At 44.0% G+C, this 24,551-nt stretch overlaps 1 protein-coding gene across 1 annotated transcript in view; it reads right to left on the reverse strand.

Annotated features, from left to right (window-relative positions):
- The window catches only part of CNTLN (centlein), a 1,434,305-nt gene that overhangs the window by 1,404,738 nt on the left and 5,016 nt on the right, over positions 1-24,551 (reverse strand). Inside the window, exon 2 of the mRNA XM_078675976.1 lies at positions 265-389. Within this exon, the coding sequence (XP_078532102.1) occupies positions 265-357 (93 nt within the window). The 5' untranslated portion in view covers positions 358-389. The remainder of the gene's footprint in view (positions 1-264; positions 390-24,551) is intronic.

Here is a 24,551-nt window from a genome sequence, read left to right on the forward strand (position 1 = left end):
ACAGGTTAGCATTGTGCTCTTTAAAACAATTATTGTCTTCAGAGACAGGTTTTATGCAAACAGAACATACTGTTAAAAGGGTTGTCTCAGTAAAGAACTTCATGTCAGCTTGGACTTTCATTTTTCAAGGTCGTTGCACATTAACAAAGATCTAACAAGAATAAAACATTTAAATATTAAATTTGCAATATGACAAAGCAAGTTTCTCAACTTTGCATTTAAATCGGAGACACTCAATTTAATACACCAATTGTTGTAACAAACCTGGCACTGTGCAAGCTCTTCTGACAGGTTACTGACTTCTTCTTGCAGCAATAAGATCTTATCTTCATTTTGCAAGGTTTTTTTTGACGTCATCTTCTATAAGTTGGAATTAGTTTGCAATGGAACTAAAGTAGGAACAAAAAAGTAGTAATTCATTATAGTTCACTGTAGCAAAAGGTAATATTAAGTCCACGGTACTGCCTAATCAGAAGTTACAGACTTGTTTTAAACTCACTGCTCAGAGATCTCTCATAAAGCCACAATGCGAACACCATGTTTAGTGGATATGTTTGCACATTATCTAAAAAAGAAGGAATTTAATAAGTTTATGTGCAATACTGTGACAAAAGCAATGTCACGAGAAAAGGAAGAACAGTAACTATCTGGGATTCATGTTTGCAGCACGTTGTAGAATGTTCTGCTTAAATCCTAAGGGAATTTGGAAGGTAATGTGTATCGGATTTGCAGTTTCGGAGAAAGAAAGTGCACCCATATGCCACTAAGGATCTTGCTTGGACTCCAGATTTACCTAAGCCTCGTCAATAATAATGCTCTTTTATGCCAGAGCAAACAGTTTTCAACAAATAATCCCTCTGGTCCCTACGTTTGTATTTTGTTTGTTTTTAATATATTTATTGTTTTATATTTTAACCGTGGAACAATGCAATAACAATTTTACTGCAATTGTGCAATGTCAAATTGAGCATCTGACAGTTCTCACAGATGAGACACAGATTTACAGGAAAAATCTGCAATTTTTTATGAAAGAATTTGTTCAGAAAAAGGTCCCTAAGTTTGTTAAGAAGGCATGGAATGGTTCATGTGTGCGTCACACAGACTACTTAGCTCCTCCATAATGGCCTTAAACCTAGACTCACCCCACCCCAACAAGCACAACAATTGTATTTAAAAAAACCTGGCTGCATTTCCAAATGAAGCAGTGATCTTAAAATCAACTGACACCAAGACTAAAATAGTTTTATGTTGCTCACGGGTACCCTACTGCTAATTTATGTACCCTTTTTCATCTTTTAGTACAAGTAACTTTAATAACATTAAATAATTCAAATAAATGTGTTTGATTTATTTATTTTCTGTTACAGTTGTTCTTTTGCACTCAATTTAATTCAAATGTGCATGAATCCGCTATTTAGCTCCATTCCTCTCCCAGGCAAAGGCACATTTTATGATGCTGCACAAGCATTCAATCACAACTACAATACTGCAGACTTTTAAATATGTTTCACCATGTGCCATTGATTTGCTTTTGAAACATCTTAATTCTATTCAATTTCTATCTGAATTTGTTTGAACAAATTGTGATTAACTTTGTTTTCTTTTTAACCTTTAGGTTTGATTACACGTAGCTTTAGATGTATGTAAGATATGTCATTTTGTTTTTAAAAGTACAATGTTATGTCAGAGAGAAAGTGGACTTGTGATAAGTGGCTTCAGCATTGACTTTCATGTGTTTTTTATGCTGGTCCTCACTTGCGTGAGGGTGACCTTAATGTCCAAGACATTTTGTTGATAGTTACATTGTCCCATTTGAGCTCCCTTTAGGTTTTGGTGGCATGGCATCAAGTAGTCAGTATATTAATCAGCAAAAGCAATCACCGGTTTATATTGTGTGTTTGCAAAGCAAACTGCAAGATTTATTGTACATAGGAGGGTGTTGCAATTGAAGCTCAAGTTAAAGACTCAGTGTTTAAAAACAAATCTCATGATTCAAGAGATCAGTTGTTCACAGTTCTTAAAAAGTTGACCTGCCTCTGGATTGAAGACATATCAAAGAAGAGGTGATTTCAGAGGCAAGGATATAGGATTGATAAACAGTGTTAATCCAGACAGAATACATTTCAAACCTAAGTCAGCATTTCCTAGAATTTGGCAATAAGGACTTTCAAAAAAGCAGAAGGAGGAATGAAGTCCATTACAGAAAACGTATTCTATGAGAAGTGCTTGGTAGGTAGTCCTTACAGCTTTCCGATAATGGGCTTTAAAAACACAGCTGGTAAATGGGGAATAGTGCAAGACTTGAGTAGAATAAATCCGATAGTGATCTCATGAAGTCCTGTGGTCACCAAATCCTGCTGTTATATTATTCCAGATTCCTGCAGATGTAAAATTATAAACAGTAATTGACTTATGCCAAGCATTTTTCTATGCATAAGGATAGTCAACTTCAGTTCTGAAATAAGTCCTCATTTGGTATCGAATTCAACAGGGGTATACTGAATAACTCAATTTTCAGTCAGATCCTAAAGGAAAGAGTTGCTGTGTAACTCAGTCCTGGCACAATATACTGATGAACTGCTTGTGGCATCAAAGACAAAAGACTGTAACTTAGATACAATTGCATTTCTGAATCATCTTGCTGACATGGTCAGAAGGGGCCACCTAAAAAGATGCATTACTGTAAAAAAGAGGCACTTTTTTTCTTGTCATATTGCAAATGAGCAAGGAAAGTCTCAAAAGAACGCATTTCTGCAGTTCTGAAAATGAATTCTCTGACCACCCAGAGAAAGGTGAGGTTGTTCCTAGGAAATGTTGGCTACTGTTGTTAGTGGATTTCAAATGTTTTCCTGACTGCAAAGCCATAAACATAGCTAACTTATAGTGATAGCAAGGATTCGGTACAATTTGATGACAAATGTAAGAAGGCCTTCTAGGATTTGAGAGAGAGATTATGGAATACACCCACAAATGGAATGTCCGATTATGTTAAAGAGCTCTACCTTTTTCCATCATGAAAAGTGTGAGTGTGCCCCTTCAGATTTGACCCCAAACCATGAGGGGGGGGCATGAGGACCATGGAAGATCTACCTACTGTGATTGCACTAACAAGAGCTTGTTGCTTCCAGATAAAATGAAAGTGACAATTTATACAGATAGCCAGTATAGATGTAGAGTGGTACATGATGTTGAACAGTGGTAGTCATAAAGGGGTTTTATCACATCCTCTGGTACTACCATCAAGAACAACAGTACCTACAGTTTTGATGTGTTGGAAGCAATACAACAATCAAAAGAAATTAGGGTAGTCGAATGTGCTGCCCAAAAGGCTGGTTATGATATGGTCCCGTTGGGAAACAAATATGCTGACCAGGTAGCAAGATATTGCACACTTGAAAATGCACCTGTAAGATTAAATGAGCAGATTGTGATTTAAGAAACAGAACAGAATTAATCAAGTGAAAGTTCTGCTGAAAGCACACAAAATGTCAATTGTTTCTTATTGGACCCAATACAGACTTGAGTGAATTGAGGGATCTCCAGGAGAAACTATTGGAGGATGAGAAACAAAGATGGGAAATGTTGGGTTTTAAAATGGAGTTACCCAGTCATGTGAATCACTTTTAAATAGAGATATTTTCTTCCTGGCCGTGTGCTATATTCAATGGCCTGTTATTTACATGGCCAGACTCATGCAGTAAGGGACTCACTGACCAGAACTTTCAGAACGGACTTTTTCAATTAAAAATTCAGAAATGTTAAAGAAGATCTGTGCCAAAGATGTGTGATTTGTCAGAGGAATATCTGCAAAAAGGAACGGTGGTTCTTACAATTCACATTGGCAAATCAGAGGGCCCATTCACAAGACTCCAGGCTGACTTGTTTGAGATGCCAATTTAGAATGGCTTTAAATATATTCTTTTGATCATCTGTTTTCTAAACTGGTTGAGGCCTATCCTACCTGGAGAGCTAACAGTTACCAAACTATTATTAAGGGAATCGTTACGGTTTGGCTTGCCATCCTCTATTGAGACAGATCATTGAACGCACTATGAAAATGAGATTCTTAACAGCTGTCCAGATTGATCCAATGTTTCATTGTTGTTATCTTCCTCAATCATGTGGGATAGTGGAGAAGATGAAGGGAACAACCAAACATGTGTGGGAGCCCCGCAGTGGATCCCTGCCGCACACATGAGGAGAGTGAAGATGATAGATAAATAAGTGGTGACAACAACCAATAATTTACAAGGTCAAAATCAAATTCACAGCCTGGTTCGGGGGGAGGGGGGTAAAGACATTTTTGAAACTGGTGAAGTTGCTGATAAAGGAGAAGATCCTGGTAATGGTGCTAGTGGCCAGTTTCAAATTGAGGATCAGATTGAAGAGCGGTTGCAACATCACGAGTGGCAGCATTAAGAAATAGTCTCTGATCTAGCTTGTGAAAAGATTCCGGTGAGAAATTGGAGTATGGAAAACCCCCAGAGGAAGAAAGGAATTTGCAGTGAGTCAAGTTGCTGAAGCAAATCGAAGCACAAATTCATCATTGAGCGAAGAAGTCTCAGCAGTAGTCTCAAGTGAAGATGCAAGGGTTGTAACAACTATGGCAGTGAAAAGAAATAGTGAAAAAAGCGCTGGGAGAATGAAAAGTTAGAATTGATTAAGAAAGAACTAGAAGTAGTTTAAATCGATTCAGAGAACAGCAAGAGTGAATAGCCTGTTGCCAAAAAAAACAGCAAGAAAGAGAATTCCAAACAGAAAGTTTGCTTCACCTGGGTGGGTGTATCTTGCGCTAGTGTCTGAAGAACAGCCAGGTACAGAGATCTACAGTCCATTAAACAGTTGCCAATTAAACGAATCCTGACAGTGGTGAAATAATTTTGAGGTTCGCAAAGAATCCAGATGAAGACATTGAGTTTTGAGATTATGAGCTAAAAAAGAAAAGTTGACTTTGAAGTTTGATTTTTTTTTTTAAAGAAAGAAGGTCTATTATTTTTGGGGGTGAAAAAAACAAGAGAGCGGCTTGAAGATTGATTTTACAAATTCCACACACTTCATTTTTGTTTTTGGTCTCAACAGAAATGGCATACATCAAATGCTGTGGAACACTTAGCATGACCTCATTGATATTGATACTAATAGTCTTATTTGGCTTACTTTTGTGCCTTATTTCTCTGGTAGAATATTTCTCCAGAGGTTGAACTACAATATATAATAAGGCTGAGTCTTATCCACTGATAAATACTTTAGTCAGAGGATTTAATGGTAAAATGTATACACAAATGTTGGTTGAATATATGTTGATGGTTACAAGTTGGTGATTACTTTTCTCCCTTCTACAGGTAAAGGTGCAACATATCTACAGTTACTCGACTCTTATTGTTTATCTTATAATGCTTTTACTATTATATTTAATAAGCAGGTATTTTTATTGCAATACCCATCGGATTTCAATGTTTCACTGAAGGATCTTCCTGTTTCTGGAGAAGCTGGGGATAGGGTGACGTAGGGTGAATGAATACAGTTGCACAAACTAACAACAACACTACACAGACTAAAAAGGAAGTGTGTTTGTGTGTGGTCTGAGTAAAGAAGAGCAAGAATTTGTTAAGGAACGTAATGAGAGGAGAATGAAAATGTTGGAAGATTAAAAGGATGAAAAGAAAAATCAGTGAGCATATTAAGGCAAAGAATTTAGGTTTTTGAATTTGTATCTAAGATTAAGAATGGAACATTAGAGAAAGGGTGAATTATGAATGGTACACCATGAACCTCAGGAGTTAGGCGCATGGAATTTGTGAGTGAGAGTGTGAAAGGAGTTATGTTGTTAGTGGTGATCTTCTGCTTCATGAGGACCAAATATTAAGCGTAATGTATTCGGTGTGTGTTATGGCTACTTATTTCAACCTACCTCTTAATAGAGTGGATTCTTCCTATTTGGCTTTACTATTTCCTAGAGTTTTTCATGTGAATGGAATGAATGATGCTCTTGGTTTGAAGAAAGTGAAGCCTGGTTTGCACAGAAAGCATTAGAAGTATTAGGAGCTATGATTCCTTCTCCAGGAATGACGATGAATGATGTCAAAATTAGGTGATTTACTGCACATGTTAATAGGTTTGTTTCTAATACAGCCAGAGCGCTAATGCAGATTAATAATGAGTTAATTGCTATGCACGCAATGATAAGGCAAAACTGCTTAGCGCTAGATCGCCTTCTTGAGAAGAAAGGAGGTGTTTGCAGGGTTTGAAGGTAAGAAGATGCTTTACCTTCATTACCAATAACAATAGGGTAATTAATGCCTATATCTGCAATATCACAAATATTTTTCTTGCAGTCTAAGCTTTGGAAGAAATGGTGAGTTGGAAGCCGTAGGTTGCTTGGTAAGTAAAATAGGAAAGGGGTTTAGTATGGTTAGTGAATGGATTGATAGTTTGCGAGGTGCTAGGTTTTGGACAATAGTAACCCTGTAATTTTTTTTTTAATTGTTATTGTTTTAAGTTCAGAACAGTGCTGATTGCATATATCAATTGCCAATATAACCCTGTAATTATTGAACTGATTAGTGCAATTGTCCAGTTTCTCTTGTTCACATTTTCTGAGTTGATGTTTCTAAATTGTGGGTGTAAAGAGAAGAGAAAACAGAACTAAACTAAGAACAAGGATACCAGAGACTGTATAATCAACTGAAACAGTTGGAGGAATTGAATCACAAAAAGCCGACAGCAATGCAGACTGTGTTATAACTGTTTGATTAATCTATAATAACTAAATATTCCACAAATATTCTGAGGGTGGAATTGGTTAGTGTTTTTTGTGTGGTTTATATTTTTGTGCATTATTAGCAAAATGTAGAACGTAGATTCACTTTTGAATTTACATATACTCACTGACATGATGCTATTGCATTGAAAACAAATTTGCTGTCTTGTCAAAGTGTGTTTTTCTGCCTTCGGTTAAGTAGACCTCAATGTCATCTTATTCAAAATGGATGTTAACTCCTGCATGTTGAATGTTCATTATTTATGCAGCACACATTTAACACAGTCTTATTTGTTCAATTACTTTTAAGTTGTTCTTGCTTGTCTTGAAGATAACTTTCCAACACAGGCATAGTAATGATGCATTTTCAAGGTCCTTCTGCTAGTTAGTCCTGCCATCTTCAGATGACATTTGCATCAATTGGGCAGAATCAATATTCCTGTGGTGGGATAGTGCTTAGATTGTAAAGTAACATGATGTTTTATAGAACTGTATTCTGATTTGCTCAAAGTGCAATTATCTTGCTTGCACCATGATTTTGCAGAAACAAATTATTTCTAATGCAGGAAAACTATACATAAACACCAGATGTGTGACGTGAGCCACAGCTTTGCTGAATACTTTCTGATGCTACTAGGGATGCTGTCTGCTTTCCTATTGATGTTGCTGCTCACGTAGGACTTAGACTTTTTCTGATCTGCCAGTGTGAGACGGCCATCATCCTTCTCACAACAGGCCTACTCCTCTGGCAGAAATGATGCCCAAATTCAATCAGTCTGGCTGCATTTTCATGCAGGTCTTTAACTCATTAACAAAATGTTTAAATTAGATAGCCGTACAGTAATCTTAGGGTAAGTGACAATAGGGTCCTCAAGGGCCAAAGAATGCCATTTGGGCACTGGTCATGTAATTTTGGGGGAGATAGTATAAGATGACGGAGGTTTCATAAATAACTTCAATCCCACTCAATTTTAGTTGTTAATCTTGTACTCCTTTACCATACAATTTTAGACGTAGAGGGACTCATTTAGAACGGTTACATCCTACAACATGCTGAAAAAGAGCTCAGGATGAGTTGCTTAACAACTCATTTGCTGGTGAGGAAAACACCCTACAAAGAAGCTTGACAGAGTGAGTAATATGACTGTATCCTTTTCTAGGGATAAAAAAGGGATAGTATATTTTATGTTCACCAGGAACATGGGACATTGGGAGCATATACAGAAGGAGCACAGCCTTTTGTGTATTAGGGTTATAGGATGAAGACTTGTGCTTTCCCCCTGCTCTATCTGGGTAAGTCTTCATACATAGTAAATGCCCAAATATGCGTATACGATCAAGGGCCTGACAATCCAGATCACAACTTCCAAGTGCCTTGCTTTAAGGACAATTCATCAGATTTATTTAGAATGTGTCATTTTATAGATTGATAATCTTCCTGATTCTGATCAGTGCGTTTTATTTTGGAGACAATTTATGGCCCTCGTTCTGGCACACAATGCTCTCATACTGGGAACTTTTCTAAAGTACGCTTTAAAAGTAGGTGTGCCTTATTGACAAACAAATGCTATACAAAAACACTAACTTTTTGTGGAAATGCCTGCAAATAAATGAACACTTTGTGAAGATTAAACAGACCCCCCAGGATATAGCAGCATGGATTAGCAAATTTAGCGGCACAAAAATGGAAATTTAGCGGCACAAATATGGAAATTTAGTGGCATTTTTGCGGCACTTTATTTTACTCATAATCATTCATTCTCGCGAAATCCTGGAGGGTCTGACATTAACTTCAGCCCCTGGGAGGTGTTTTAGCCCACAGTGACCTCACTCAGCTCAAGTGTGTCCCGTGTTGTACTCAGTGTTGCTGCTCTACCACCATTCTATATCCATGCCTTTCTTCATGGTGTTACCTATTATACATTAACCCCTTCTTAGGGGCATCATGATCTCACTCCTCCTTTAGAACGTGTCTTACTTTACAGCATGTGTATCTACAGCACACATGCCTCGAACAGATTGTTATTTACCCTGTAGGCATCTTTTCTTGGCATGTCGTGCTGTAGGTTTACATTCGCCTCCCTCGCACAAAAAAAGTCCTGTGTAGGTTGCAGTTTACATATTTTACTTGACATTCCTTGCATGGATATCACATTACTGATTCATAGTACAATTCCATTCTCACCTATCTGCTAAAAAACAATCTGGCAATGGAGTGTTTCTGGGGCGACACTCATCTGAGGTAGAGGAACGACTTCTTGTCAGTGGCCAGGCAGAGATGAGCACCACGACAATCACAGGATGGAGGCTGTTGAACCTGGTTAGGAGGGTTGTTGTACCTGATGCAGTATCCTACTCAGCAACATCTGTTGGTCGTTTCTGATGGTAAAACGTCCCGGTGCACTCAACTGCGAGAGACAGAAACCAACCCTGAGCGCCTGCCATGCCAAGTGGCTAGTTTGTTCCTTGCAACACCCAGCACAGTCCGCAATGGGGCGCTCTTGCCTCTGCATCCCACCTAACCGGTTAGGCGCATCTTGGTGCAAATCAACCGTTCAGACCAAATCCCCCAAAAGAGGTCGCTAGGTGTGTGACCACTTGTGAAGTTGAGTGTGCCATGTATTGCAGTATTATACCTCTACTTGTACTTTGTACGCCTTGTAACTTGTACACATCACTTTTTATCTCCTGTAATGTACCGTTTGCTACCTCTTGTATTTTGTTTGCTCACAATTGTCACTTTTACCTCATGTAACTTAACGTTTGCTTTTGTAATTTGTTCACTTGTAATTTTCATTAACGTTCCTATTGTGAAGCGCTCTGACACCTTTGGGTACAGTCCACGCTATATAAAAACGCATGAGAGAGGAGGAGCTTGGCGGGCATCCGAGATGGCCGCTTGAGCACAGCGCTCTCCGGACCCTCGCCGCTCCCGGCATTTTATCCTGACTGAATCCTGATTTCCTGCAAGAATTCGTGTGGAGGACGTTTGGCTGATGACCCTGGCACTTTTCAGAAATCGATTTGGACATCGGACTCCTGAGATATGGTGATCTGAACTTTTGGGCTCCGCCCTTGAGGTGCGCCCGGGACGGGGTGCGGTTCTGTGGCCGTCCTGGAATTGAACAACAGCGGCAGGAGAACTAGCCTTGTGGGTCCCCCTCCTAAGTTTCGGTTTCGATTCTGTTTCGACTTGGGCCGCGAGTGTGCGTGTCGTGCAGGGGCTGATACTTGGAGGCAGATCGGCTGTTGGGCCTTCCTGTGGACTGTTTGCTGGTTTGGCGACCTCTACCCGAGTGGTGCCCTTTTTGGAAACCTTTGGTCCTGCGATTTGGGTGTCGGGCCCGTTGACCCTGGTGGCTCGCCTTGTGACGCATCTTCAAAATGGCGGGCAGAGGGGACAGGGAGACGCGCAAGACGAAAACACCTCTGCGCGGAGCTCCGGTTCAATCAAATGTTATGGACCGCTATACCCATTCTAAGGGGTCCCCCGGAGCTGCCCTGCCTGGTCCTCTTACAGCGTCCGATCGAGTTTTGGAGGAGTCGGCGGAGCCCTCCCTGCAGGACATCATGGGCGCCATTTCGGGCGTGAGGGAATCCATCGGCCTGCAGTACGAGGCCTTGGCCCATAAACTTGACACTGTGGCTATTGAAGTGAATTTGATTCGTGCTGATCTCGGCAAGACGAATGACAGGGTACAATCATTGGATATTAAATCATCCAGCCTCACGAAGGACGTATCGGAGCTCCAGACGGAGGTCGGGAATCTCCGTCGGGTGAACGACTTCATGACCCGACGCCTGGAGGATTTTGAAAATAGGGCACGTCGCTGCAATGTCCGTCTGGTTGGTGTACCGGAGAACCCAGAACCCCACTCGGTGGATCTCCTGGTTGAAGATCTGGTCTTGAACCATCTTGCCCCTTCCGGTCTTACTAAGTTTTTCACAGTGGAACGTGCACATCGTGTTCCGGGGGGCAAAGGTAAGCCGGGAGCCCCGCCGAGACCTATTGTGGCGAAGCTTTTCCACTATAGAGACCGGGACGCTATCCTGCAGGCTTCGCGGGTGAAGGGCCCGGTGGCCTTTGAAAATGCCACGGTGAACTTTTACCCGGACTTTTCCCAACAAGTTCAGAGACAACGGATGGAATTTCGTGGTGCCAAGAAACGTCTTCGGGACCGGGGCCTACGCTATGCTATGCTCTTTCCCACCAGGCTTCGGGTCGAGTATAACGAGCGTACCCTTTTCTTTGATCGACCAGATGTTGTTAATGACTGGCTGGACTCCTTGCCTGACCGTCCTCCTGAGACTGAGCCCGCCGCTCACCCTGGTGGTGCCGAAGGTGGTGCGGAGATCTGACTGTTCGGCTCTCATGTCTTACTTTGAATACGTTTTCAGGAGTGTTGGCCGGCGTTCCTCTACAGTATAATTATTTTGTCTTTAGTTTGTTTCTTTTCGTTCTTGGTGTGGTCGGGGGGCGGGTGGAACGGGGGCCTTTCCTCCTCCGGGGTCTTTGTGTAGAATAAGGGTTCTAGGGCGACAGGCACACTGCAGGTTGGGGTGGCTCTTTAGCTTTTTGCAGGGGTGCAGGGTGGGGGGTGTTCCTTTTCAGTTTGGGGGAGGGGGGATGGGAAGTTCTTTCTTTTTTGTGTGTTGTTTTCAAGGCGGATTGCTCCTGTGTTTGCTGCTGTTTCTGATGTCGTGCTCATGGACGAGGGGTTTTGGCTCGGGTGGATGGGATGGGGGGTAGAGGGTTAAAATTTGTTTCCTGGAACGTTAACGGTCTGGGAGATCGTATTAAGCGCAGTGTGGTTTTGAAATGTATACGACGTTTATCACCGGACGTTGTTTTCCTGCAAGAAATTCATTTGATTGGAAATGTTTGTTATGCAATGAATAGGTGGGTCTACCGCCTTGTGGCACACTCGGGGTTTACCTCCGGTTCCAGGGGTGTGGGTATCCTTGTTCGAACCTCCCTCCCCCTGGCAATTGATGAGGTGATTCAAGATGACCGAGGGAGGTATGCGGTCTTGGTGGGTAGATATGAGGGCCGCACCCTATCTCTCTTCAATGTTTATGTCCCCCCGGGTTTGCAGACTTCTACTTTCACTGATTTGGGCCGTGTCTTGTTAGATCTCCCTGATAGTACTCTCTTCCTGGCCGGTGATTTTAATTCGGTGCTCTCCGGCCTTCACGATCGCCATCCCCCTAGGGATACTCCGGCTGCTCAGCAGTGGTTGGGTGGGTTTCTAGATACCTTTGGCCTTGTGGACTGCTGGCGACTGTTGCATCCTACTCAGCTTCAATACACATTCCACTCTGGGGCACATGGCAGTTTATCTCGGCTGGATTATTTCCTGATGCCCGCGGCCCAGTCGTCGGCGGTCAGTGAGATTCTGCATTTGCCAAGGGGTATCTCTGACCACTCGCCGCTCTGGCTTCGTTTTGAGGTTGGGGTAGAGGCAGCGGGCCGAGTAGCTCCCATTAACCCATGGTACCTTTCCTCCCCTGAGACCCGTAGCCTCTTGCTCAAGTCCATGGATGCGTATTTCCTGGACAACGAGGGGTCGGTCTCTTCGGCTGTGTCCCTGTGGGAAGCTTTTAAAACGGTGATTCGTGGACAGGCCCTTTCCTTGATTGTTGAAGCTAAGAAAGCCGGGAAGAGGGAGGTGGTAGACCTTGAGGGGGAGATTTCGGCTTTGGAGGACGAACTGGACTCTGGAGTCACGCCTGAGAAACTTCACGCCCTGGGTTTGAAACAATTTGCCTATAAATCCCTGGTCACGGACGCTGCAAAGGTGATGTTTCGAGAACAACAAGGCAGGTTATATGATGTGGGTGATAAAGCGGGTAAACTCCTAGCGTGGTTGGACAAGAAAGAAAGAGTTAATCGTGTGGTGCCCGTGATTCAGTCTGCGAGTGGTGAGAATGTGACTGACCCGATTGCCATTGTTGATCGTTTTGCAGAATACTTCCGTGTTGTGTATGCTCCCGTGTCTGTGAGGGATGTGGCTGACTCTCGCCTTCTGTTGCGTGATATAACTCTGCCCTGTGTCTCCGACTTGGACCGTATTGCTTTGGACTCCCCTTTTACGGCTGATGAGATAGCTACTGCTATCCGTTCGCTCCGCTCGGGCAAAGCATTGGGCCCGAACGGGTTGCCTATTGAGTTGTACAAATTACGTCCCGATAAGATGGCGCCGTATCTCCGCGATATGTTTTTAGAATCCCGAGAGCGGAACATCCTTCCCTACGATCAGCGTCTGGCGACGATAGTTGTCATCCCCAAAGATGGTAAACCACGGGACCTTTGTTCCTCATATAGGCCTATATCCCTGCTGAATGTTGAACCCAAGGTTTTGGCGAAACTTTTGGCGTCCCGTCTTCTGTCGGTTCTTGGTGACCTGGTCCATCCAGATCAATCTGGCTTTATCCCGCATCGCAACACTGCTTTGAATCTACGTCGCCTTCACGGCGTGTTAGCGAAGGCGAGGCTGTTGACGGAACCGGCCATTTTGGCGTCTTTGGATGCCTCCATGGCCTTCGATACTGTGGAGTGGCCCTATTTATGGGCGACTCTTGAGAAATTCGGATTCGGGTGCGAGTTTATTAGCTGGGTTAAATTGTTGTACGCGGAACCTCTGGCACAAGTTGTGGTGAATGGTAGGGTGTCGGCTCCCTTCTCCTTGGGCAGGGGCACCCGTCAGGGTTGCCCCTTGTCTCCGCTGCTGTTTGCACTCGCTCTTGAACCATTGGCGGCCTGGCTTCGGTGGGAACCGTCCCTTAAAGGGATTCGTTGGGCCCCGGACTTCGAAGACCGCGTCTCGCTTTATGCAGACGATATCCTCTTGTATCTTACCTCCCCTTGTAAGTCTTTATCCGTTTTATTTGACGTTCTCGCGTCCTTTGGTGCTAACTCGGGCCTTGTAATTAACTGGACCAAGTCCTGTGTATATGTTTTATCTGGTGTCTTGCCTCCGTTGCCGAGTAGACTTCCCATTCAGGTGGCCCAGGATGGCTTCAAATACTTGGGGATTTTTGTTACTTTGGACTCGTCCCTTCGCTTTGATCGTAATCTCCTTCCCCCGTTGCTTAGACTACGTTTGGACGTTGCCCGCTGGCGTAAACTTCCCTTATCTCCCCTGGGTCGGGCGGCCCTGTTTAAAATGATGTCATTGCCGCGATTTCTCTACGCTCTCCAGAACTGTTATGATCCTATCCCTAAGACCTATTTTCGGGAGATTGAGAGCCTTCAGAGACAGCTTATTTGGGATGGGCGTCCGCGCATTGCTCTCGCGAAACTTTCCATCCCGTGGTATGACGGGGGCATGGCGCTCCCCGACATTAAGAGATATTATTGGGCCTCCCACCTGTCTGCTATCAATCACGTTATGTTTTCGCCGGGTCGCAATCCGGCGTTCGAGATGGATAAACGTCAGCTTCCGGGAGGTGATTTTAACAGAGTGCTTTACTCTCGCTCCGCTGGGCGCCATCTTGTGGGACCTACATTGACTGCTTTGACTGTGTGGCGTGCTGCGAATGTGAGCTTGGGCTGGGAAGATCGCTTGACGTTGGCGACACCGCTTTATGCTTCGGAACGTCTGGGCGGTCTCTGGTCTACCAAGGGTTTCGATCGTTGGGATATGATTGGGATTTGTAAGGTGGGGGATGTGTACTCTAAGGGTTCTGTGCGGTCGTTTCAGGCCCTCCAGGCTGACTATGGCCTGAATGGTCGGGAATTCTTTCGTTATCTACAGGTCAGACACGCCCTTGCTTCGGTATTTGCTCCTGGTGAGATTCCGCCTGATTCTTCCCCCCTTGAAGACCGTATCCTTGACGGGCATCTTCCTGATAGCACTATCTCCCTGATCTATAAAAAGTTGATTAATAATCGGGCCGACCTACTGGTCCGACTTCGGGAAGCGTGGGTGGGCGATGGGTTGGAACTTGATGATGAGGACTGGCAATCGGCCCTCTCCTCCCCGAAGGAGGTGGCTATTCCGGCTCGTCTCCGTCTGGTTCAACTTAAGATCCTTCATCGGGTGTACGTTACGGGACCGCGTCTGGTGGTGATGGGCTTTTCCTCCGACGGGTTATGCAAGCGTGGCTGTGGTTTGAGTGCAACTTTTTTGCATATTCTTTGGGAGTGCCCGATGGTGGCTGCTTATTGGACGGCTGTGCTTGAAGTGATGGCTGTGGTGACAGGTGTGTCCTTGCGTCCGGAACCTCGTCGCTGTCTTTTGAATGTTTGGGAACCCACTGACTATTCGGTGGCCCAGACCAGATGGGCCACCCTGGGTTATATGGTTGCGAAGCGGGATGTTGCGCAACTCTGGGGGGCCTCTAGGCCCCCTGACGTCTCGAAATGGGAGGATAATATGGACTGGTCCATGTTCCGTGAGAAGACTGTCTATGTTGCCAGGGGCAGACCCAGGGCGTGGACGAAGGTTTGGGGTCAATGGAATGACTACCGTGGCGACATTTGTACTCCTCCCCTTGTAGGCACTGCTGAGATTACCCTGTCTCCCTAGGCGAGCGTTCCTGGAACCTTTCATATAGGGGTTGTACTGGTGTTTCCGGTTCTCCCCTCTGATCTCCTCGCCCCCCCCCCCCCCCCGATCTCCTTGGAGCTTGGAGCTCCGTTTATGTTCTCCTGCTGCTATACCCCCTTTACGTCCTTTGGGTTGACTGTCAGTACTATACTTTCGCCTTTTTGTGTGCTTGTTCTTACTTATAAAATAAAATCTGTTTTGTCCTGTATTTTGTGGGGAGTATTGCATTGTTGGTCGACTGTTGCCTCTGCGGGCAGGTATCTTGTATTTCGACTCCTCTTTAGCGGCCAGGCCGTGTGGTTGTAGGCCCATCCTTGTATTTTCTTCCTTACTCCAATAAAGGTTTTTCAACAAAAAAAAAAAAAAAAAACGCATGAAATAAACCACAACTGCCCGTACAGCCCATGCCTCACTCTCATCCGCATCCTGTCAACCAGAAATGCTGCCCATTGTTCTGCTAGCTGTCATCTTTCCTGTATACAGCACCGTCACCCGCTGGGATTTTCTTCCATCCAGTCACTGTAATTGGGCATACTGTGTGTTAAACCATATAGCCTGAGCATTTATAGCCCTTCCTCCAGCCTGGGTCGGCAGCCGCTACCCTTCAATTTCGCGGGCACTTTTGTAAAAATGGCGGCATTGTTACAAAAGTGCAGATTTCGCAGCAAAACGCAAAATCGCAAAATCCTGAAGGGTCTGCACAGTGTATCTCAGACCTTCTGATTTTAATACACTATTATATTTATCTTATGAATTGACACAGTCACTGCACCCTGACTCAGAGCCGTAGAGCACCTTTATCTCAGAGGCTGAATCCCGAATTACTGGTTAAGTACTAATGTACGGGCCTCTGGCTAGTCCCTCTCTTTTCACGCTCACATTAATCCAGACCTATGAGATGGTGATCCTAGACTATCCCAATTGGGCCCCGTGTTGGGCACAAGCAATCACAGGCTGCAGTTTGAATTTCAAAGAGTAAAGGTCCCAACCAGGATTTCTGCTCTGAAGATTCTGGCTGCCCATAATAATGAGATCAATTGTGAGAAATTACGTATCTGCTAAATTTCAAGAGTACATTCTACTTTGTCTTTTGATGGGAACCAGGCACTTGAGAGCGGATGTATAGCCAGCCTCTTCTTGGAGGCCATTGAATACGCCATAGCATCAACACAACACATATTCAACCAGGATGTAGGAGCAGTAGTCTTTTTCCCAGAATTTATTCTCATCCCCCATCTTGTTTTGAGTTCTTCAAGGGAAGATGTAAGAGGTTACCTACCAGCCTGTGTCTGTTGTTGCATGTGAGATAAATATTAAACAGAGCCACGATGCATAAGTCAGCTGAAGCTCCCTTGAAGGTAAGTATGGTAGCCCTAGACAATTTGAAATGAGTGCTGATTTATTTTAATGAGCTGAGACAGATTGAGAGAAGTCACTGGTGTTGCCCAACTAATAGAGACAAGGGGCTAAAGGGTTTGTCCAGTTTCGTGGTATCATACAGGTAGATATTTACCTACTGCCCTAATTCTCGCCTCGGTGCCTACTCCAGTCAGGGACCACACTCGGCAACTCTGGGCATTAGCTTGCCTCATCTTCACAACGGCCCCCCAGACCGCCGGGGATGCTTGGTCGCACCTTAGAGATACCCATTAGGGACCATCTCTCAGGGTGAGCCAGGACGGGTTCCCCAGCGGTCGAAGCGCGGAGATACTCCTCCGGGAGTTGATTCTAGCGCTATATAAACCCACAATTAAATTAAATTAAATTTGTCCATGGGTTTAAACAATTGCACATGCAATTTCGCGGGCACTTTTGTAAAAATGGTGGAATTTTTACAAAAGTGCTGATTTTGTGGGCACTTTTGTAAAAATCACTGCATTTTTACAAAAGTGCCGATTTCGCAGCAAAACGCGAAATCGCAAAATCCTGGAGGGTCTGATTAAAGCAGAAATGTAGTTATTAGTAATTAATAGATGCAGGATATAACAAGGGTCAAATTACCTAAATACAGGTGTACCTAACACAAGATCTCAATTGTTGATTGTCTGGGCCTTACATAACTTGGAATCGGTTCTACAATGACTTTGAAGAAACACATGTAAGAGAATAGACTTTTTCTATAGGACATGAAGTCACAACAGTTCTCAAAACCACAGGTGACCTCATCCAAATGTGTTTGGCTGGCCTAGAGGGCCAGCTTCAAAGGGTCAGTATGTGGGCTCACATTTTTTGGTCCAGTGGGCCGTGGCGAGAACAAAAAGAAAACAACCGATACACTCGTCTTTTCAAGCCAGCCCATCTGGCAGAGCTAGAGCGCCCGAACGGCCAGTCCAACATAGACATCAAACAAACATGTTAGAAAGCCTACGTTTGCGATTGTTAGAACTGCAGGTCTTCTAAAAAAATATATTTTTTTTTTCTCTACAGTGAATAGCCCCTTTAATCTTCCACCAAAATTACGGTGACCACATTTTGAGAAGCAAAAACTGGAACAGGCCAGACAAAGGTAGGACTAAAGCCTTAAGTCTTACTTATTTCTATATACCTGTCCCATGTTTTGAATACCCTTGTAAATGTGTGTTGTGTATATATATATATATATATATATATATTCACTGAAAAAACATAGGTTTCAAGGACGTTATAGTTAGAAATTAGCATTTAAAAAAAACCATAGCAATGTACTGAAAAAACCATAGGTTTCAGGGACATTATAGTCAGTTGGACATTTTACTCTTGCATTTAAAAAAAACCATAGCAATGTACTGAAAAAACCATAGGTTTCAGGGACATTATAGTCAGTTGGACATTTTACTCTTGCAAAACCAGAGAAATGTGTCAGTTATAGTTAGTTGAGCTATCTATAACTCGTACCCCCGCAATGCACTGCTGATGACTTCACATATTACATCATTCATGACATGGTCAGTGACATCACTGATGACATCACTGACCGGCCGAATTTCTCGGGTTTTGAACGAGTGAATGTCAAATGTTTTTCAAATGCTAATTTCTAACTTCCTACAGAGGTAGGACATTTGCAGAAAGAGGAAGAAACGTGCAGAAAGAAGCAAAACAAATGCAGAAAGATGCAGGAGAAGACCAGAAAGATGAAGAAAGGTGTAGAAAGAAGCAAGAGATATGCACAAAGAACCAAAAGAGGTACAGAAAGAGGCCTTGTTGCAAAGTCATCCTGTGCCCACAACGCATTGCTGACTGGTACTGGTGGTAACTGACTCTGACTAACCAGGCCCGGAGCCAGTGCTATCCTGAAAGACACTTAGAATACAGTGAAACACCTACATACACTAGGGTACACTATGTGTTGGGGTACCCCTGTGATTGGAATAACCTCCCCTGTAAGGCCCTATTGCATAACAGGGCAGGGGGATTAAAACTATCTCTAAGTCAGAGGTGCAGAAATAGGAAAGAGGGAAACAGAAATTTGCAAAAGATGTGCAGAAAGAGGTAAGAGAATTGCTGAAAGAAGCAACAGAGGTATAGAAAGAAGCAAGAGCAGTGCAGAATGAACCAACAGAGGTGCAAAAAGAGGCAAGAGGGGTGAAAAGAAGAGAAGTGCAGAAAGAGGCAAGAGAAGTGCTGAAAGAAGCAACAGAGGAGTAGAAAGAAGCAAGAGAAGTGCAGAAAGAGACAAGTGAGGTGTAGAAAGAAGCAAGAACAGTGCAGAAAGAACCAACAGAGGTGCAAAAAGAGGTAAGAGATGTGCAAAAAGAAGGAAGAGAAGTGCAGAAAGAGGCTAGAGAACTGCTGAAAGAGCCAAGAGAAGTGCAGAAAGAGACAACTGAGGTGTAGAGACAGACAAGTGAGGTGCAGAAAGAAGCAAGAGCCGTGAAGAAAGAAGTGCAGAAAGAAGCAAAAGAGGTGGAGAAATAGGATAGAGGGTGCAGAAAAAGGCCAGAGGGATTCAGCAATTAGCAAAAGAGGTGCAGTAACAAGCAAGAGAGGTGCAGAAAGAGGCAAGACAATTGCTGAAAGAAGCAAAAGAGGTGTAGAAAGAAGCAACAGAAGTGCAGAAAGAGGCAAGTGGGGTGCAGAAAGAAGCAAGAGTAGTGCAGAATGAACCAACAGAGGTGCAAAAAGAGGCAAGAGAGGTGCAGAAACAGGCAAGAGAAGTGCACAAAGAGGCAAGAGGATTGCTGAAAGAAGCAACAGAGGTGTAGAAAGAAGCGAGAAAAGTTCAGAAAGAGGCAAGTAAGATGCAAAAACAGGCAGGAAAGGTACAGAAAGAGGGAAGACGAGTGCAGAAAGATAACAGGGCTGCAGAAAGAAGCAAATGATGTGCAGAAAGATGCATCAGACGTGCAGAAAAAGGCAAGAAAAGTGCAGAAAAAGGCAAAAGAGGTACATAAAGAGACAACAGGGGTGAAGAAAGAAGCAAGACAGGTGCAGAAAGAAGCATGGAAAGTGCAGAATGAAGCAACAGGGGTGCCGAAATAGGCAAGAGGAGTGTAGAAAGGAGCAACTGAGGTGCAGAAAGAGCCAAGGGCCATATGTATCAAGCTAATTAGCATTAGCAAAGGCCGAAATTCTGCGAATTTCGGCCTTTGCGAATGCTAATTAGACAAATGGTATGTATCAAACATGTTTGATGCAAAATAAGGAATAGCAAAATTTGCTATTCCTTATTTTGCGATTGCACTTAAGGAATCGCAAATTTTGCGATTCCTTAAATGCAAAGTATCAAACAAAAAATATGCAAAAAATGCCATTAAGGATTCGCAAATTACCACCAACTTCTAGTTGGTGGTAATTTGCGAATTCTTTTCAAAAAGCTTTTTTCCAAAAAACCAAAGGTGTCATATGACGCCCATACGTGCGCCATATGCCCCCAAATGTCTTTTTCAGGGGTGCGGCAGGGTGTTCTTGAGACACCCCTGCACCCTTGAAAAAATTCCTAATTTGCGATTAGCAAATTGCTAATCGCAAATTGCACTTTAATTCCTATGGGCCTCCTGGCCCATGGAAATGAATGGGTAATTTGCGATTAGCAATTTGCTAATTGCAAATTAGGAATGCTAAGGATTCGCTATTGAAAAGGGATTTTGTACATACATACCATTTTGCATTTCCTAAATAGCGATTCCTTAAAATTCGCTATTTAGGAAATGCAAAATAGTTTGATGATACATATGGCCCCAAAAGAGGAGCAAAAAGGGGCAAGAGAGGTGCAAAAACAGGCAAGAGAAGTGCACAAAGAGGCTAGAGAATTGCTGAAAGAAGCAACAGAGGTGTAGAAAGAAGCAAGAAAAGTGCAGAAAGAGGCAAGTGAGATGCAAAAACAGGCAGGAAAGGTACAGAAAAAGGGAAGACGAGTGCAGAAATACAACAGGAGTGCAGAAAGAAGCAAAAGAGGTGCAGAAAGAGGCAACAGACCTGCAGAGAGAAGAGAACTACAGAAAAAGGGCAAGAAAGGTGCAGAAAGAGACAACAGGGGTGCAGAAAGAAGCAAATGAGGTGCAGGAAGAGGCAACAGATGTGCCGAAAGAGGGAAGAGAGGTGCAGAAAAAGTCACGAAAGTGCGGAAAGATGCAAAAGAGGTACATACAGAGACAATAGGGGTGCAGAAAGAAGCAAGACAGGTGAGACAGGTGCAAAAAGAAGCATGGAAAGTGCAGAAAGAACCAACAGGGGTACAGAAAGGGGCAAAAGAGGTACATAAAGAGACAACAGGGGTGCAGAAAGAAGCAAATGAGGTGCAGGAAGAGGCAATAGATGTGCCGAAAGAGCGAACAGGGGTGCAGAAAAAGTCAAGAAAGTGCAGAAAGATGCAAAAGACATACATACAAAGACAACAGGGGTGCAGAAAGAAGCAAGACAGGTGAGACAGGTGCAAAAAGAAGCATGGAAAGTGCAGAATGAACCAACAGGGGTGCAGAAAGAGGCAAGAGAAGTGCAGAAAGGAGCAAGTGAGGTGCAGAAAAAACCAACAGGTACAAAAAGAGGCGAGAGAGGTGCAGAAACAGGCAAGAGAAGTGCACAAAGAGGCAAGAGAATTGCTGAAAGAAGCAACAGAGGTGTAAAAAGAAGCAAGAAAAGTGCAGAAAGAGGCAAGTAAGATGCAAAAACAGGAAGGAAAGTTACAGAACGCAGGAAGACGTGTAGAAAGAGACAGCAAAGGTGCAGAAAGAAGCAAATGAGGTGCAGAAAAAGGCAACAGAAGTGCAGAAAGAGCGAAGAGGGGTGCAGAAATTACAAGAGATTTGCAGAATGAGGTCAAGAGAAGTGCAGAAAAAGAAAGAAACATGCAGAAAGAAGCAACAGAAATGCAGAAAGAGGCAAGAGAGGCGCAGAGGGAAGCAAGAGTGGCTTGCACACCATTATTACCAATTTAACACCCACATTTAGCAATAAGTAACATGTGACCATTCTAAATTTGCAAAGGGCCTTCCACCACGCTGTATTTTTGGAAACATTTGACCCGTTTCAGCTAGAAACAAGGCCTTGTTTGTTCAAATCTGCAGATTAGGGTGCAGATGATGAATTATGTGGCTAATGCAGAAAATGTATAATTGTGCGAAAGTCGATGGAGCCAAACAGTCACATAATTCCAGTGGCCCTGCTCATACCTCCGACTAGGCCCACAAGTGCTCCTCAGTGATTCCATCTTTTTTAGTCTCACTGAGTTCATAGTTGAGCTTCTATGGAAACGAGGAAGACTAAACCTGAGGTTTCCACTGTTCAACACAGACTACCATACCACATAATTACTCTCCATAACACATATTCCCACTCTACATAATTCCTATACACTAAATACCACATATTTTCTATCCACATAATTTCACAGTACAGCATATCACATAATTCCAATACAAACATACATCCATTCCACTCCAAAAAACATGAGTAAAAAACGTTTGCATTTACAACGCCAATAGCTCTAATTCTCGCAAATGTGAAACCTATTACATTGTTATGTTATGTTATTTGGATTTTTAAGCGCACAGCTGCCCCAGCTAAGGGGCGTCCCGGCGCTGTAATAAAAGGTAACATAGCTAACATCGCAAAAAAAGGTGGGGGTGATTAATAGGGCAGAGGAAAGAGATGGGTTTTGACAGCTTTTCTAAAAGCAAGAAGGTCATCCAGAGCGTGAATGTAGGCAGGAAGTGCGTTCCACAGTTTAGAGGCCAAGACTGTAAACGATCGGCCACCCAGTCTACATTTTTGGAAACGGGGAACAAGTGCCAGATTCTGACCAGCAGAACGAAGGCTGCGCAAAGGAGTGTACAGGGACAGAAGGTGCTGAAGGATGATAGGAGTGTCAGATCTAAGAATTTTAAAAGCAAAACAGAGGGCCTTGAACCCTATGCGCCTAATTACTGGAAGCCAGTGCAAGTTAGAGATTGTACTACGGGCTGAGCAGAAGCGCGGCAGGCCCACCAAGACCCTGGCTGCCGCATTCTGCACCCGTTGAAGTCGCACGACTTCCGCCTGGTTGGCGCCCAAGAACAATGAGCTCGCATAATCGAGCCTCGATAATACGCTAGCTTGGAGCACCATCTGGCGGGTGGGGGCATCGAAAAATTTGAGGATAGGCCTCAGACCGCGCAATATGCCGAAGCACATGGATGCCACCTTCTTAATGTGGAACGAGAAGGTAAGTTTGGAATCCACCCAGACGCCAAGATTTTTAAGTTCAGAGACAGGTTTTGGGGGAGGTCCCAGCTCCTTAGGCCACCAGCTAGCACCCCACAGCTCAGGATGTTTCCCCAGCACCATCACCTCAGTTTTGAGGGCGTTGAGTTGTAAACAGTTGGCCGTAAGCCAGCTAGCAACAGCCCTCAGACCATCCGCAAAGTTCGATGCCAGTTGGTCAGAGTCCCCATTAAGAGTCACCGCCAACTGGGTATCATCGGCGTATGATACCATAGTGAGACCCCATCTCTTCGCTACCTCCGCCAGAGGTTGAACGTAAAGGTTGAAGAGAGTGGGGCTCAACGCCGAACCTTGCGGGACTCCTTGAGTGATAGCGTGGGGCTTAGATCTGAACGGTGGCGCCACAACCTGAAAGGATCGTTCCGAAAGGAACGATTGAAACCAGTCTAACGCCCTGCCTGAAATACCAGCCTCACTGAGCCTTCGAATAAGAATGGTGTGAGATACAGTGTCAAAGGCGGCACTAAGGTCCAAAAGGACCAGTGCCGCCGTTTGACCTGCATCTAGTACAGAGCGGAGATGTTCGACCATGTATAGAAGTGCCGTCTCTGTACTATGTCCAGATCTAAAACCATTCTGTGTAGGATCCAGTAGATGTGCAGATGCCAGATGGTGCGTTAAGATGTTATTCACGTGGGCTTCTGTAATCTTTGCCACCCAGGGAAGAAGGGAGATAGGTCGATAACTCTCCGGCTTCAACGGATCCAATCCAGGCTTCTTTATGATAGGCATGACACAGGCAGCCTTCCAACTAGGTGGAACTGAACCGATGGTAAGGGATTGCTCCACCAGATGGCGAATAGGAGGAAGGCAAAAGGACGCCGAGTCCAAAAACTGGGCAGGCCTCAAAGGGTCATCCGGAGAGCCAGACTTGACCTTGGCCGCTAGGAGATTAAACTCCTGCTCCGATGGTATAGAGAGAGAGGCCAGGCACTGAGAAGTGCGCAATGTCAAAGTCGTACTGTCAGGGTCAGCTTTGGGAAAAGAGCGATAGATGGCATTTACTTTTTCCACAAAAAAGCTGGCTAACGACTCACAGTGGGCAAGAGAGCAGATCTCCGTAATAGGAAGTCTGTTCACTGTGAGCTCCTTCAAGACTTTAAAAACCAGTTTGGACGGGTTAGAACTCGCCTGGAACTCCTGTGCATAGTAATCAGCATGGGCCCGGCAGACAGCTCTATGGTATGTCTTTACCTTGGCCAGATAGCATACCTTCAAGTCTTTATCATAGTTCTTCCTCCATGCTCTTTCAGCCTGTCGGCAGGTGGCTTTAATACACCTGAGTGCCTCCGTGTACCAGGGGTTAGGCTGAGAATGTCGATGCCTACTCCAACCGGCTGGAATTAATACGTCAAGGACTTTAACAATCCAAGCGCAAAAGGTGGTATAGTCAGTTGCAACATCATCCGTGTAAGCCAAAGGTGTAGTGATCAGAAGACTATGAAAATCCTCCAATCTGAGCTTTTTCCAGGGCCGCCTGAAAGATGTTTTACCAGGCTTCCCTATAGATTGTGTCACCATTGTGGGAAAGAGCTCAATAAGGTAATGATCACTCCATCCCA

This window comes from Lissotriton helveticus, chromosome 2_1 (assembly GCF_964261635.1).
Source record: "Lissotriton helveticus chromosome 2_1, aLisHel1.1, whole genome shotgun sequence".
Lineage (NCBI taxonomy): Eukaryota > Metazoa > Chordata > Amphibia > Caudata > Salamandridae > Lissotriton > Lissotriton helveticus.